Raw genomic sequence first — 16,719 nt, forward strand, 5'->3', positions numbered from 1 at the left:
TATGATCCACTTATTTGGATAGGAATCAGTAAGGAGAAAGCCATATGGCAACAAAAGTTCGAGTTACGCTGACCTCCTTTCACCACAAACCCTAGTCCAAAAGCTGCCTATGATTGCCCATAGGACTCCATCATTAAGTTTGACGGTAGTAACAGCTTCAAAACCTGCCTGAATCTCTTGGGGAGGATAAATGAATGTGCTTGTATACGTATAGAGAATTACAAGTCACCTTCCATCTTTAGAGTAGTAAGAATAAAATTAAAATATAGTTGACCCTTGAAAAGTACGGGAGTTAGGGTACCAAACACTGTGCAGTTGAAAATCCGTGTATAACTTTTAATTACCACAAAACTTAACTATCAATTGCCTCCTGTTAACAGAAAGCCCTACCAATAACCTGCAAGTCAATTAACAATTATTCTATATGGTATAGGTATTATATACTGGATTCTTAACAATAAAGTAAGCTAAAGAAAAGATAATGTTTTAAGAAAACCATAAGGAAGAGAAAATGCATTTACAGTACTGTATTTATGGGAAAAGATCTGCGTATAAGCGGACCTGCACAGTGCAAACCCTTGTTGTTCAAGGGTCAACTGCAGTTTATTATTATATTCCTATTTGAATATAACTAATTTTAACAGGTTGGAGCTAGCTTAAATTGGATGTAACCTATGTGCACCTTTCTGACCTGATGTGAAACTGGTTAGGAAAAATTCATTTTGAATTGTTCTAAGCAATTGACTAATCCATTATATCTCTTCCAGAGAAAGAGATAATCCAAATATCTCAGTTAGTCAATATTTACATATCAATTAGATAGATATCATTCTTATCAAAAAGCAGAAAAAATGGAATTATTTGAAATTCTTTTATATACCCTTTCTGTAGTCTAAATTCTGGAGCTGGAGTATTAAATGAATAAAAGGTATCTTAGTGAATGGGGAAAAAACAAAAAACTTGGATTCTACTTTCCCAATTTGGAAAAATAACTCTTCGATGAACAAACACTTACTATGCTAATCAATTAAATGATACAGCACTAAATTTCCACATTTTATTTTGCTTATATAATCTATCAGTATGTCAAAACATAAAGGAGTAAAGGGTCACTTAAAAAGGAAGATGAAAAACATATCTAGAAAATCCTGTTTAGTACACAAATGACTAGGCATTTTCCTTAATGTTAGATAGATAATACCATAAATAAACCTTGTTTGATTTTTTTAGACACACTTTTCTCCAACACAAGAATGTTTACACTAAACAAAGTAAAGTTACTCAAATTCTTAGTGTTTAGTACAACAATTACAGGAGATCAGTGAGAACTAACAATCTCCATTTAAACTTTCCCATCAAGTTTAAATAAAAGAATAAAATCTCTGGCATAGTATAAGTTTGGTACATTTCCTATGGAAGTTAAATATTACATAATGGGTAAAAAAAGTACTCATTAGATCATATTACTAAGGTTTATACACCTTAAAAAGTGGAGTAAGATGAACAAGAATTAAATAGCAAAAGCTGTGACCATGTAGAAGTATACATTGAAAAAGTCTACATTTCATGAGCAAGTTAAAAAAGATTTCATGGTTTTCTAGTTTATTTGTGTGTGTGTGTGTGTGTGTGTGTGTGTGTGTGTGTGTGTTTCTTAATGGCTATTTCAATCTACCACTCTCCAAATCTCTATCATGGTTACTCTACAAATCTCTATTATCTTGCTCTCAAATGATGACATCGCCTTCTATTTCACGGTGAAAATAGAAATCATCAGGCAAAAAATCCTTCAACCACTTGCCACTAAAAATGTATAATCTTTGTGTCCTCCCGTCCCTTCTTCCTGTTACACTGGAAATGGCATTGTTCCTATTACCTAAGATTAAATTCTTTCCTTGTGCTTTAACTTTCATTTCCCATCTATACCTTGGTTCTTGGCAAATCAATTATCCTCTCTCCCTCCTTTGGTTTAGTGTTCCTCTTCTTTCCTTCAACATTTAAACATATTTAAGGATCCTCCATCTTAAAAAAAAAAAAAAAATCAATTCTATGTTCCTTAAGCTACTGCCCTCACTTCTCCCCTCCATGGCCAAATTTATAAAAGTGCTGTCAACACTTACCTCATCTTGTTCACATCACCTTTTCTTTACCTTTAGTCTCAGCTTCTCCAACTATAATTTGATTTTCACCTCCAAGATCTCACCAAGATCATCCATGATCTCCTTATTGCTAAATTCAGTGAACACTTTCCATTGCTCATCTCAAATGAACTCCTCTGGTAGCGCTCACTGAAAGTGACTACAATACTTCTTGTCTGAAGTACTACCTTTTGGTGGCTTCCATGACTCTCCTGGCTTTACCAGTCTAGGCATTACTTCTCAGCTTTTTGCGGGGTCCCATTTTTCTGACAGTTTGTAAATCACTGATGCTCACCAGGACTCTTTCCTTAGGTGATTTTCTCTTCATGTTCTATATATTCTGATCAATGTCACCCATTCTTATGACTTTCAACGCTTGGTGATTTCCAAATCTACTGCTATAGCACAAATTTCTCTCCTAAGCTTCTGACCTATGTATCCAACTGGAAGTTTCCCTTTGGCTGTCCAGAAAACACCTTGATCCACTGTACAAATTAAAAACGTCATTCATGCACACTCCCCCCAATTTTTTTTTCTCCTGAGGGCCCAGTCTCAGTGAACTGCTGCACAATCCACCCAGTGCCCAAGACAAAAACATCTGAATATCATCCCAGATTCTTCCATCTCTCTCATCCCTAAAATCCAGTCAACTACCAATCCTGTTGATCCTACCTCTTGAATCTCTCTCCAGTGCCACAACTTCTCATTGCTTCACTGCTATTTCCCTAGTAAAGTTATAACCATTTCTTGTCTAAAGAAATATTATGGGTAAAAACTGTTTGACATGTATTTTTTAAATTAAAGAATATAGAGAATCATACCCTCTAACATTCTCATCTAAGAAGTAACAGCATCTTACCTGGCCTCCTCCTTTTCAGCATTGCATCCCTCCTTCTACCTTCCCCATCCAGTCAAAGTGATATTTCTAAAATGCAAATTTGATTATATCATCCTCATGCCTAAAAACCTGTCAATGCCTCCCTATTACTCTTAATGTAAAGTTCAAATTCCTTGATAAACCTTAGAAGGTCTTGTACTATCGGCCTCCTGATTATTTTCTAGCCTAAAGTTTGTCTGATCACTCCTGCCTCAAATTCTCTGCTATCCATCCACACCGATCTTTCAATTCTGGAAACACGCTACTCTCGTTCCCACACATGTTATTTTCTCTTGGAACACATTTCTTCACCCACTTTGCCTCCCTGTTTCCCTAATAATTCCTACCTATTCTTTAAATCTCAATTTAGACATTACTTCCCCCAGGAAGCCACACTTAATGTCCCAAGCCTGGGTTTTATGTCCTTCCTGCATGATCCCATAGTATACTCTATTTTCCCCATCACATCACTTTAGCATATTGCATTAGAATTATTCTGTATCCTCACCAAACTGTAAGCTACAAAAGAACATGAATTTTACTTCATCCACTACTAATGTGCACAGAATGTAGTATCTACTACACTTCAATAAACATTCCTTGAATAAAGTATTTGAATGGATGAATGGAAAGATGGATAAATTGTTTCTAAATGGGACATGAGATGGAAATCTTGATTTTGCTTAATACATGAATCTTAAAAAATATTAATCATTTGGATATAATCATGGATAGATAAATGATCTTCCCTAGTACTTTTCCAGGACCAGGAAAGGTAATACTCTTTAGCACATTATGTATAGTATTTAGAGAGAAAGAAGTGGAGGGGGAAGAGATCAAAGGAGCCATTTCGTGACAGAACTGCTATGTTGATAGCAACTAAGAAACTTTTGAAAACTGGTATGGGAATCTAGTACGCAACAGTTCAGATATATAATTTTACATGAGCAACTGCCTCAAAGTAAAAACATTAAAGTATTTAATACTAAAAGACTAAGGACTCTGAAGAGAATAAATCTGTGGTCTTTTCATATATTTAGAGAGAGAGAAGAAAACAAAAATGTATACACGCTGTATCTACAATCTAATGAAACTGAAATTAGTTACTAAATTCACATCTACCATTAATGCTATGACTCAGTGTCCAAACATTAATCCTCACAGATAACACAAAGAGGTAATACACCCATTATTTTACCTTGCATTAATTTTCTAATCTCTAAAGTCAAATGCAAATTTGCATGGATGAGGTGATTTTGTGAAAGCAAGCTTTTTAAAGAACTGTAATAATAAAACATTGTAACTTATTTCAGAATTTAGAATCTTTTCATTCAGTCATTAAACAAGAATTTATTGAAATCTTAATGAGCTACAAAATTTATGTGCTATATGGAGGATGAATGAAACCTCCCTCAAAGAAGCTTCAAAAATTTAGGGTTAATATAATTGTTTTAATAATCTCAAAGATCTTCTTTAATCTTTAGTTAGAAAATGGCATCCATTTCTCAAAAATTATTAAAGATAAATTATATATTCAATCAATAAGAGGGAAGCTGCATTTTACTTTACTTAGTATTCATAAACAGTCCAGCCCCACATTATATAAACAGAATTACATGTCAGAATGTGAGAATCAACCAGGAAGTCACATTAAACCCAAATACTATTTACCTGAATTCCAATTCAAAATACAACTCGATGTTTTTATTATATTTTTTTAATGTGGAGATTATATAGATCAAGGAAAAAAACCTGTATACACCTTCTTTCAAACTGATTGTTGTGCATTATTTGACAATTTCCAAGTCTTAGAAGAAAATTACAGATGAGAATTTTTTAATTTAAGTTCGAAGTCATGACAGGTTCATTTCCTGATTCCCAAGGTGGATCTGAATAAAAAGACATCCATAAAATGTTGTAACTATCTTTCACAGCAACCCAAATAAAAAGTACATGCACTTCTATAACTCCTGGCTTGGTATAACCAGAAAGAGGACATATGTTTTTCCAAATTCATTCAAATTTTATTCTGTGATTTACTTAGGAAAAAAAATCTACACTCAAATCATTGTATGTGAATCTATAACACGGTCAGGCCTCTAGAAGAAATGTGCATAGCATCTGGTGGGTTTGCCATGGGGTGACTCAGAAAACAAAAAGGGGATCTCCCACCTAGTTTAGCCTCCTATACAATAGTGTTACTCTACAAAGAATTCACCTATCCTCAGCTTTACATCTATGCCGCTTCCCTCACTCTACAAAAAGTTGGGAATCTTCATTTACACATTGGACAAATTCTTCAATATTCTGGGAAAGAATAAGCATAACTTCCTGTCTGAAAATGTGCTGCCTTAAAAAGAGGTTGGAAACATACACAGTGAAAGGAATAAAAAATGCATGATTATTGGCAATTATTATAGAACTATACCAAAGAGATAGAAATATTGTTCTCTTTTCCACTTGAAAGTAAAACTATATGCAAGTCATAAAACAGATGTGTTCTGTGAAATAAGTAAAATATGGATTAAAGTGTATTAAGCAACCTAATTTTTTTTATTTTGAACCTGAAACAAAAAGGTACTTCAAGAGTAAAATTTTTTCCGCTAATAAAAATAATGTTTTAAGGCTAAAATTGTAGGGTTCTAAACAGAATCTTGTCACCATCTCTTTACAATATTAGTAAAGTTCAAGGCCATGTCTACTGAAAAATTCTGGCAAGCCAAATTTGCACTATTAAAATAAATACAGTGTCACGTGACTGGTCTCCCAAAGCCTGGAATTTTGACCTTGACCAAAGTCTTCTGAATTCTAATGCTATAAATAACCAGCATTTAGCTGAACAAAATATTAAACTATTAATTCTCACAGAATGTGGTTGTGCCTTTTCAACGCACATGTCCCATGCAAATGTTTGGCATGGGCTTATTCATTTGACAAATATTTATTGTGTGTCTACTAGGGCTAGGCCCTATATCAAGCAATGAAGATATAAAGAAGACCACGACCAACACAACACCTCTCTTTAGAGGGCTAAAAAAAGAGAGAAGACAACAAATAATTGCAAAAACTCATCACTTAGGACTATAGGATAAGCAGGGGCATTTTAATATCTATAGAGTACGGGAAAGCCTCCTGGAAGAAGTTGAGAGGCAATGTCTTAAAAACAAAAATCTTCAAGACTATGGTAATAGAACTGTATATCTATAAGTTACAGCTATTTATGCCTATCAGTTAAATTCTATATTATCATAACATGAACAGGTTAATTTATTGCTAGGCTTATGTTTAGCATTAACATGCTGCTTAAAAGAGGTTTTATAAATCAAAGATTCTTATAGTTTAAACCACAAAAAGGGGGCGCCTGGGTGGCACAGCGGTTAAGCATCTGCCTTCGGCTCAGGGCGTGATCCCAGCATTCCGGGATCGAGTCCCACATCAGGCTCCTCCGCTATGAGCCTGCTTCTTCCTCTCCCACTCCCCCTGCTTGTGTTCCCTCTCTCGCTGGCTGTCACTATCTCTTCAAATAAATAAATAAAATCTTAAAAAAAAAAAAAAAACCCACAAAAGGAATAATTTCTACCACTTCAGGAAAATCAAATGAACACAATCAGTAAATATTTCTGAAAAAACGGCAGACTGACCTCATGAGTTTCTTTCAACGTCTTCCTCTCTTAACCACATTAAAATCACAATAAAAGAAATTTTTTAAAAGATAGAAACATATAAGAACTAAGAAAGAAAAAAGGAAAAGAGACTAAAACAATCAAGAGAATTCATCAAATTTTTATAAAATGGAGGAGATGGAGGAATGATAATTAACCTGGCGGGGGTGGGGGGCAGGGGCAAAACCTGAGTATTGAGGAGGAGGAGACCAAATGGAAGTGAGCTGACTGGAGACACAAAACCCAGAAAGGATAAGACTTTGGGAATTACAAGTTGTGAAGTCAGAGTAAGTGATGGGGCTGAAAATAGAGCATTAGGTAACAATATGTAAGAACATCATTGGATACTTCCCCAACACACAGGCTCTCACATACAGGTATACATGCACCTGCATCTAGGTTACAGCTCCTCCAACCTCTCCTATTCTTTGGAGACACTTAATGACACCAGAGAAAAGGACTTATAAAACACTGACATTTGGGGATGCCTGGGTAGCTCAACTGGTTAAGCATCTGACTCTTCATTTCAGCTCAGGTCATGATCTCAGGGTTTTGAGATTGAGCCCCGCGTAGGACTCCACACTGGGGCTCCACACTGGGTGCGAAGGCTGCTTAAGATTTTCCCCCTCCCTCTCTAAAACAATACAAACAAAACAAAAACAAAAAAAGTGACATTTGGATGCCACTCTATTAAAAAGCCCAGATCACCAAACGAAAAGCCATTCTCATGTACAAATAGCTTCTGAGTAGCTCTCAAATATAGAGGCAACAACCACAGATATGTGAAGAAAACTTCCAAAATGAAAGTCAGAGCTTAGAAAATCAAACAGGAATAAAAATGAACCTGGAAGAAACAACACAATGCATGAAGTGGAAGACAATTAAAAAAACAAAACAAAACTATGATTAATATCCTTAGAGTAAAAAGAGAAATTTAGGGGCGCCTGGGTGGCACAGCGGTTGAGCGTCTGCCTTCGGCTCAGGGCGTGATCCCGGCGTTATGGGATCGAGCCCCCCATCAGGCTCCTCCGCTATGAGCCTGCTTCTTCCTCTCCCACTCCCCCTGCTTGTGTTCCCTCTCTCGCTGGCTGTCTCTATCTCTGTCGAATAAATAAATAAAATCTTCAAAAAAAAAGAGAGAAATTTAGCAGCCATAAAACAAAACAGAAGGCTGTACCACAGGAACATTAGAGAACAAAAAATAGTTTTGAACTATAAAATTAAGATAGCTGAAATAAAACTTTTAATAGGACAGCTGGAAGATAAAGTCAAAGATTTCTCCCATACAAACAAGCAAACAAGCAAGAAGATTAAAAAGTTAGAATAGAAGATTAGAATTAGATTAGGATCTATTAGGATGTATAACTTCAGACTAATAGAGGTTCCAGAAAAAGAAAACAGAGAAAATGGAAAAGGGGAAATTGTCAAAGAAATAATATAAGAAAAGTATATAGAACTTTCAAACATGAATTTCTATATTGAAAGAACCCTCAAGTTCCAGCACAATAAATGAAAAAATGCCCACATAAAGCTCTTATTGTGAAAGTTTCAAATAATAGGGGTAAAAAGAAATTATAGACGTTTTCATAGCGCTTGGGTGGCTCAGTCAGTTAAGCATCTGCCTTTGGCTCAGGTCATAATCCCAGGGTCCTGGGACTGAGTCCTCGCATCAGGCTCCCTGCTCAGCAGGGAGTCCACTTCTCCCTCTACCCTTACCCCTGGCTCCTGATCTCTCACTCTCTCTTTCAAATAAATAAATAAAATCCTTTAAAAAAAAGAAACAAAAACAGTTTTCCAAGGGGGGGTAAAGGCTAATTACAAAACAATAACAATCAGAATTACATGATTAGAGACTTGGGAAGAGTAAGACAGAGGCCCTTGGTAATATCCGTAGAGGAATTTCTATAAACACTAAGCAATTATACTGTAATAGGTACAAGTAAATAAATAATTGAATAAAATTACCAAAATTTATTGAATGCTCACTACATGCTAGGGGTACAATTCTAACTATTCTACAATTCTATTTAAAATGTATTAATTCATTTAATTTTCATAACTATGAGGAAGACACTATTAAGTGTGGTCTTTTAAAAACTGCATGATACCATGTCTCAACTTTAAAAGTAAAATTAATTTTAGGGGCTCCTGGGTGGCTCAGTCGGTTGACCATCTGCCTTCGGCTCAGGTCATGATCTTGGGGTCCTGGGATGGAGCCCTCAGTGGGGGTTCCATGCTCAGCGGGGTGTCTGCCTTTCCCTCTTCCTTTTCCCCTCCCCCCACTCATGCACAAGCATGAAATCTTTTTTAAAAAAAGTAAAATTAATTCTAAAAAAGAAGAAAATACTGTTTTAATGCTCTCTACCTTCCTAATCTGTTCCCAAATCTACTATGGTTGATGAAAAATTGAGTCTCGGTCAATGGGGATACAAATTTAATGTATGGGGGGCGGGGAGAAGAAGAGTGGGAGATGAAAGTTGAGGGTATGTGCTGCTAGCATTTTAATTATTCATTGTATAAAAGTACTTTATGCTATATATTTATAATTTGCTGCTGGGAAGTCCGTACAGTAGATTCCCTGATTTAAATGCATCAACGACCTCCACCAAAAGAAGTGATGGCACGTACATCAGACCACCAATATGTATCTCGGCCAAGAATAAAGAATCTATACGTTTCATTAAAGTTAAAAACAGAATAGCTACCTCTTTTCTAAATTATAGTCATCTAAGCCCTTCACACTCTTTAGTCTTGCGAAGAAAATTTCCCTAAATGACACCTAGACATTTACATGACTACTAAATATACTGATATGACAAAAACATTATGCCCCATTCACTCTTGCCTTACCCTCATCTTTACCTTCTATCATCAGTCGCATAATGATACTTGAATATTTCCATTCGAAGATCTTCTGTAGGAGTTAGCCTCATTCAGTTTCCTATTTGTGCTGTCCTACTCATCTTCTCACTTATCTTCCTTACTTAAAAGTTTCTGACTTGGGGGCGGCGGGGGGGGCGGATATACTGTTTTGAATAGATTTTTTTTGTGTGTTTTTTTCTTTTCCCCGTTTCCAATCTGGGGATATCTTCTGACCTATAATAAGGGAGTAACACAGTTTTTGCATTTACTCTCTTGGGACTAACAAAACTGCTATACGATAATGTCGTTCCTTTGAGACGTCAGACCACTGCTTCAAAACTCATCCTACCGCACTGGACCTCCCGGATAATTTGCTGTTATCTGGTCTAGCCTGGGCGTTCCTATCTCTCACGTACCCAGCCCTCCACTTACTGCCTGTTATACCCTTGACTTCTTCGTGGTCGTTTTGTTTTGTCTTGGTTTGGGGTTTTGGTTAATTGGTGGTACCTGCAGCAACCTCTGAGGTCCTGATATATCAATGACAGCATCATCTATGCCTTCCCAACAGCTGGGTGAACAGACCCTGGACTGCCTGGCCGGCGTCTCGGTCTCACTCACAGGAGGTCCCCATCTGCGGCCGCAGAGATCACACCGCGACAACCTCCCGTGTCTGGTGTCACGGTGGCCTACAGTCCCAAGCGCACCCAGCACGACTGTCACACCTTCCTGGCACTCAGGTGGAACACCTTGGCTGCCCTACCCTCGGGCGTCACCTGCGGGCCAGCCCTAGGGCGCGCACGCGCTCACGCACTTACCGTTTCCTTGGCAGCCGCAACCGGGATGGGAAGCAGACCCCGGCCGCGGGGCGGGTCCTCTGGCTCTCCCGCCGAGCTCTCAGAGGGCCGCCCAGGGGCAGGCGCCCACGCGGAGTCGGCCCGAGGGTCCCCATACAGCTGGTAGCACACAAGGCCGACCAGACCACCGCCGGCCGCCGCCGCGATGCTCAGCTCCCCCCAGCGCCTCCGCCGCCTCCAAGCCGCCTCAGCCACAGCCCCCTCTTCCTCCTCCCGGCAGGAGAAGGGCCGGCAAGGCGGGCCCAGGGCTAACCCCGCAGGCCGCCCCCACGGCCCAGGAAAGGGATGGTGAGGGTAGGGCGGAGGCGGGAGCCGAGGCGGAGGCCACAGGAGCCTCCGCAGTGCAGCCATTGCGGGAGCTGCCCGCACCAGGGCTGGCAGGGAGCGGGGGGGGGGGGGGGGTGTCAACGAAACCTCGCGAGAAGTCGGTGTGCGGAGGCTCGATATCTGTCCGAGAGCGACCCCTACAAACGTGCGGTCCGGGGTACTCTGTAGCTGGTCTTCAGCTAGGGCGACCGGGGGTCTCGGACCGGGAGATCCTGGGGAAGGGGGCGGAGCCCGGCTACTCCTCCGCTCCGCACTAGCGTCTCAACCCCGCAGTCATAAATAACTGCGCCTGCCCCCGACAGCACCTGACTGCGCGAGAACCCAACACCGCAGGGTACAGCCAAGTCAGCGGAACTTAAAAGAGCCCTCGTGTGCGGTGGTGTCCGGGCGTCCGTCCGCTAACTTGACCCTTCCGACTTTGCTTTGCGGGGTGGGTTTTGGATCGTTAGTAGTGCCCCTCTAAGAAAGTCACGTCCCCTGACACAAGGTCACGAAAAATTTGCAATTGTACCTTCAGGTGTACAATAAAAAGGAGGTGGGGGCACCTGGGTGGCTCAGTCGTTAAGCGTCTGCCTTCGGCCCAGGGCATGATCCCAGGGTCCCGGGATGGAGCCCCGCATCGGGATCCCTGCTCCACTGGGAGCCTGCTGCTTCCTCTCCCACTCCCCCTACTTGTGTTCCCTCACTCTCTGAGTGTCTCTCTCTCTCTGTCAAATAAATAAATCTTTAAAAAAAAAAAAAAAAGGAATGAAAGAAAGAAACTGTAAAACTCTTATAAAAAAATAAAAATAAAAAACAAAAAGGAGGTGAAGTGTGGCCCAAGTCAGAAAGAGGGCAAATTAAGTCAAAGGCTGTTTTGACTACACAGTGACAGCTTCTAGACTTTTAATGGGGGAAGACTAACGTTTTTTAGTTACAATTAATATTTTGTTAAAAAATTACCATACCATACAAATTAAGTGGTCACTTAATTCAAATCAGAAGTGTCTTGGAGGATACCCTTACTTTTGTGGGGATGCTGTTGGTAGAAATATAAAATAAATAAGTGTGATTGTGTCATCTTTATTTTTGTTATTGCTATGCCTGTTTGTTTGCCCCCCTGTCAGTGTCCTTCCATGAGAAAGTATGTATGACATTCTTACCAGTTTCCCACGCATAAGCCCAGTTTTGGTTCACTGAGTATTGCTAGCTTTGGTCTCTATACTCTGGAATGGTGCCAGGATCCCCTAAAATATTCTGGATCTAGGTGTAAACAACAAAATCCGGTTGTCTCAATTGAGCTACAGTCACAAGGGAATTAGATCAGTTGATTCTGGCAATTCTTATAAGGACTAAGGGCAAACAAAATGAGGTTTTCTGACCCAGATCCTGTCATTCCCATTCCTCACTAACAGCAGTGAGGAAGACTAGCTCCTTGCGTTATCGCTACGATTCTATCCATTCCTGCCTTCTTTGAATTTTGAAAGATTCTGTATTCCCAAAGAAACTCTTATTCTCCGGATATGTAACGCAGTTCTTCTGGCATTGTTTACTTTGAACTGAACACAATTTCCGGATTTTCTCATAAATTTCTAACATGGCCTAATGACAGAATTCTTGGACAGACTGATGAATTTTTATTACTTGTATATTTAAAGCTGAGTAGCTCTAAGGAGAATTAAGGAGGTACTACTATAACATCATATTACAGATGAGGAAAATGACAGAAATTCTCTGAGAAGACTTCAAATATATATGTATTTTCTTTCTAGTTTAAATAAATTTAATACAGCTCCTGCAAGTCATTTCTCTGGCTAGAAACCAAGTTCTGCTATGAGAGGTGCTGGATTTAGGTTTGTCAAGTACTCACAGAGCTTTAGATAAAGCTCTCTCTGTATGCAAAAGTTATTCTAATTATAACTTTCCACAGTACTTTCCCTCTAAAAGCAAAGTTTCCTTAAGAATATTGTTTTCTTCTCATATTTGATGCTCTGTGATTATAGCTACATAAAAATAACCAGATTCCTTTATTACCTGTATATTTTTCTAAGTTTATTTCTAAGGAAGAATTATAGGAGAACATGATATTAGGGATTTGAGACTTTTTGGAAATTAAAGATATTAGATCAATATAGATTTAGTCCAATTTCCTTCAACTTTTATGTCAATTCTCCCACACATTAGTAATATCCAAAAAAGTTCCTATTCCACAGTGAGAGTACATACCTTCAAAAAAAAAATTCACTTATGTTCACCATGGTCTAAGTAAAAAGAAATGCTCTGAAACATTTTAAAATGTTTACAACAGCAGGGATCAAGCCAAAGAAGTTTTTTCAAGAAAGCATATTTATCAATATAGAGAGATAAACTAGGCAGCAAAAGATTTGGACTCTTGGTTTTGCTACATCTTAGTTGCATAACCTTATAATGCTTTGAAGGCCACAATTTCCTATAAAATAATGAAATCGAATAGGTGGTCACCTACTGAACCCATGGTCCTAATTAACCAAAATGCCTAAGCATACCAGTAAAACATATAGAAATACTTCAGAACATTTTTCACGTGTCATTTCTCTTTTCAAAACCTACAAATGCCCTACAATTGCTTTCTTTCCTGTTGAAATTCCATACAATGACCTCACTATTTTAACTTTTCACTACTTTTTAAATTGCAAATAAACAAGTGACTTTTGAGAATACGTGAAATTTAGGTGTAATATGTGTCACGCCTAGGCAGAAATGTCTTGTTTAACAAAACTCTGTTACTCAAGCTGAGCACCAGAATCTTGAGTAGTTATTAAAAGGAACAGAGCACCTGGGTGGCTCAGTTGGCTAAGCTTCTGCCTTTGGCTCAGGTCATAATCCCGGGGTTCTGGGATAAAGTCCTGCTTTGGGCTCCCTGCTTGGCAGGGGAGTCTGTTTCTCCCTCTGCTGCTCCCCCACCTCGTGTTCTCTACTCTTGCTTACTCTCTCTCTCTCAAATAAATAAGTATAATCTTAAAAAAAAAAAAATGAGCTAGTATATCTAAGGCCCTACATCAGGGCACATGAGTTCCCTACCAGCAGGTGCACTCAATTCCAACAGAAGGAATTACCAGCCAAAGAGCAAGACTGCAACAAGCCCCTTCTCTCTTGGGAAAGTTGTCGTAAACATTGTCCCCATCTTCAGCACTGCCTTCCTTAGGGCACAATTGGCAAATTCAAAGGAGAAAGTGAAAGTGATGGGGAAGAGGTATTCTCTGGGGTTACAGCTTTTTCTTGGTCTTTTGTCTCTATAGGGCTAGCCACTGGGAGTCTAAAATTCAATTCTTCAGCATCCAGGGCTATGAAAAACAAGTTACCCAAGGCACTGAGGGCCGGTTTTTATTTTGACTGTCTTCCACCCCTAAAGAGAGACTGAAAATGGTTTGTCCCCTGCCCTTCTCCCTTTGTCAAAACTAAGCTGTGCCTAAGCTCCATTAAGCCAAAGTGTGTATTTAGCCCTGCTGCAGGCACATAGTAGGACCCCAGTAAATGTTTATTAAATGAAGAAGGGAATTTTTAATTGTTGTAGGGGAAGAGGCCAAGATGGGAAGGTAATTCAGGAGACAAGGAGATAAAGTAGTTTATCAGAGGCTAAAGGAGCTGATAAGACAAACAGCACATCTGGAAATGGAATTAAATCAAATGGAAGGCCAGAAGGAGAAAGCAAGGGGTTGGCAAGGAAGAATCCGAGACAGAATGTGGTCGTGGAGAAGGGTTGATTTGGGAACAAATTTTGTGATTTTGTGATTTGAAGCCATCCTCATACATATCATATTTTGTCATGATCCTGCTGGACTTAGAGCCTTAAAGCAACAGGGTTTCATCAGGTTCTTTTGGTACTCTGAGGAATTCCAGCATGATCCATGGCTGAAGGTCAGTGAGTTGAGCCTGACAGTTCCCTTTTTGTTACTCCATATCTCACCGGTGACAACAACCAAGCTGCCAGTTGTACACATTTAAGGTTTTAACTTCAAGATAAGCAATAAACTCACTTTGACCATTACACCTGTCCAGTCTGATTTATAGAATCTCTGACTTCATATGATTTCCTGGGTCCAGCTGACAGTGTCTCACTGTTCAATTCTTGCCATTTTTGTCCCTCATTTGGTGGCAAGAACTTGTTTTCTTATGTATTTGGGAAACAAGGAATAGAAGTTCAGACCTGCTATTAACAAAGCCTCATCCTGCCCGAAAACAAGTGAACACTTTCTCAGTCGTCACATCCATTTTCGTGCCTGATAGTGATTAAAATTTCTATGCCCATTAAAAGCTGTCTTCTGGAAGAGAATAACCTCAGAATAATATAATGATCATCCATTATACAAGATGACAAATAATACAATCTTTCTAAATCTGTTGGCAATAACTGCTAGAGTTGAACATATGTACACCCTATGACCCATCAATTTCACTCCTAGGTGAAATGCTCAATAGAAATGAATATTTATGTGCACCAAAAGACACACAGAGGAATAGTAGTAAGGGGCCAAATACTAAAAAGTATCCATATGTTCATCCACAGTGGCTTGCATTTGGCTTTTATTTTTATTTTTTCTTTTTAATATTTTTTGGATTTCTTTTTAAAAATGTGGTATATTCAAACAATTGCAGGCTATAATAGCAATGAAAATTACTGAGCTGCAACTATATGCATTCACGTGGATAAATTTCACAAACAGAAAGTTGAGTCAAAGAACGCAAACACAAAAGAACCAACTATACTATTCTATTTGTAATGTGCAGAAACAACAACAAATTTATATGTGTGTGTGTATATATATATATATACACACATACATACACACATAGCATAAGAAATCATGATAGTGGTGTCCTATGGTACAGGGTAGTGACCAGAATGGGGTTAAGGTGGACTCTGGAGTTCTGTTTGTATTTTATTTCTTGATCTGGATGCTGAATACTCAATGTATCCACCCTGAAAATTCATAAAGCTGTCTACTTACAATTTGTACATCCTTTTAATGTATGTTGTACTTCAATAAAATGTTTATATAAAATAAAAAGTAGATTTTCTTCCTAATGCTCTTACATGACTGTGTTATTTACTAGAGGACTTGCTCAGTTATGAACTCTGTGACTGAGAAGGAATGTATAAGGCTTGTAAAGGGTTGAGATAAGAGCAAAACTTGATTGAAAAGTTGGAAATTAATGGAAAAGGTAAATAATCTTAATATAGCCTCAAGAGATTTAACCAAGGAGTATCTTAATAAAAGACTTCTAGTACCCAAAAACCTTAAAGAAAATGCTCAGTAGATATTTTCCTTATTTACTAAGAAAAGACCAAAAGAACTTGGTTTTTTTTTTTTAAGCAACAATGTAGTGTTTTATCTTCTTTAACTTGTAACACTTTCTCCTGAAAAACGTCCATATGGACAGACCCAGTAGGTGTCTGGTGGTAACCAATATATACCCTTGTCTCTGGCTCTAACCCCAGACTGTCAGGTGTTAGATGGGAAATTGCTTTAAGGGTAGATGACCAAACAGAAGGGCAGCCTTCAGAACAGATGGAAAGATCAGCACCAAGAGGGAACCATTAGAGAAATCAAACATAGCATAAGGTAAGTCCATGTACTTACCTGAAGAAACTTACAGGGATGGCAAGTCAGGTTCATTTCTTGCCAATGCCAATGGATTGGTATAGGTTAACCAGAACACTATGCTGAGCAAAATTTTCAGACCAGGTCCAGAATTCAGAGGAAAAAGCACATTGGTAGATGAGTATGTCTGCAAAGAGTAGGCTATCAGATTGGGCTGAGCTGTGTTACGGGACCACCGTGGTTTCCTTGCAACTCTCCAACCGGAGAAGACTGTAAATAATAGAACAGAAAAACTGGAAAATGTTTAAATGTTTCTGCAATACACATGTGAACATTTTATATCTGCCCTTGAAAGATTAAGCAGACTGAAAGAATTTAGAGATAAATTAATCTGGAAAATTTGTAAACTTTAAAAGTTTTTAGAGGTAGTGTGGAGAGTCC

The 16,719-nt window shown here is 38.6% G+C and overlaps 1 protein-coding gene across 5 annotated transcripts in view; it reads right to left on the reverse strand.

Moving 5' to 3' along the window:
• Positions 1-10,770, reverse strand: part of MICU3 (mitochondrial calcium uptake family member 3) — a 104,567-nt gene extending 93,797 nt beyond the window's left edge. For all 5 annotated transcript variants that reach the window (XR_007191676.2, XM_044387550.3, XM_057303385.1 and 2 more), the window contains exon 1: positions 10,352-10,770. Coding sequence is in view for 4 of the 5 variants with exons in the window: in XM_044387550.3 (XP_044243485.2) it covers positions 10,352-10,741 (390 nt within the window). In the remaining variant the exon portion in view is untranslated. The remainder of the gene's footprint in view (positions 1-10,351) is intronic.
• Between the last annotated feature and the right edge of the window lie 5,949 nt (positions 10,771-16,719).

Source organism: Ursus arctos, unplaced genomic scaffold (assembly GCF_023065955.2).
Source record: "Ursus arctos isolate Adak ecotype North America unplaced genomic scaffold, UrsArc2.0 scaffold_27, whole genome shotgun sequence".
Classification (NCBI taxonomy): Eukaryota; Metazoa; Chordata; class Mammalia; order Carnivora; family Ursidae; genus Ursus; species Ursus arctos.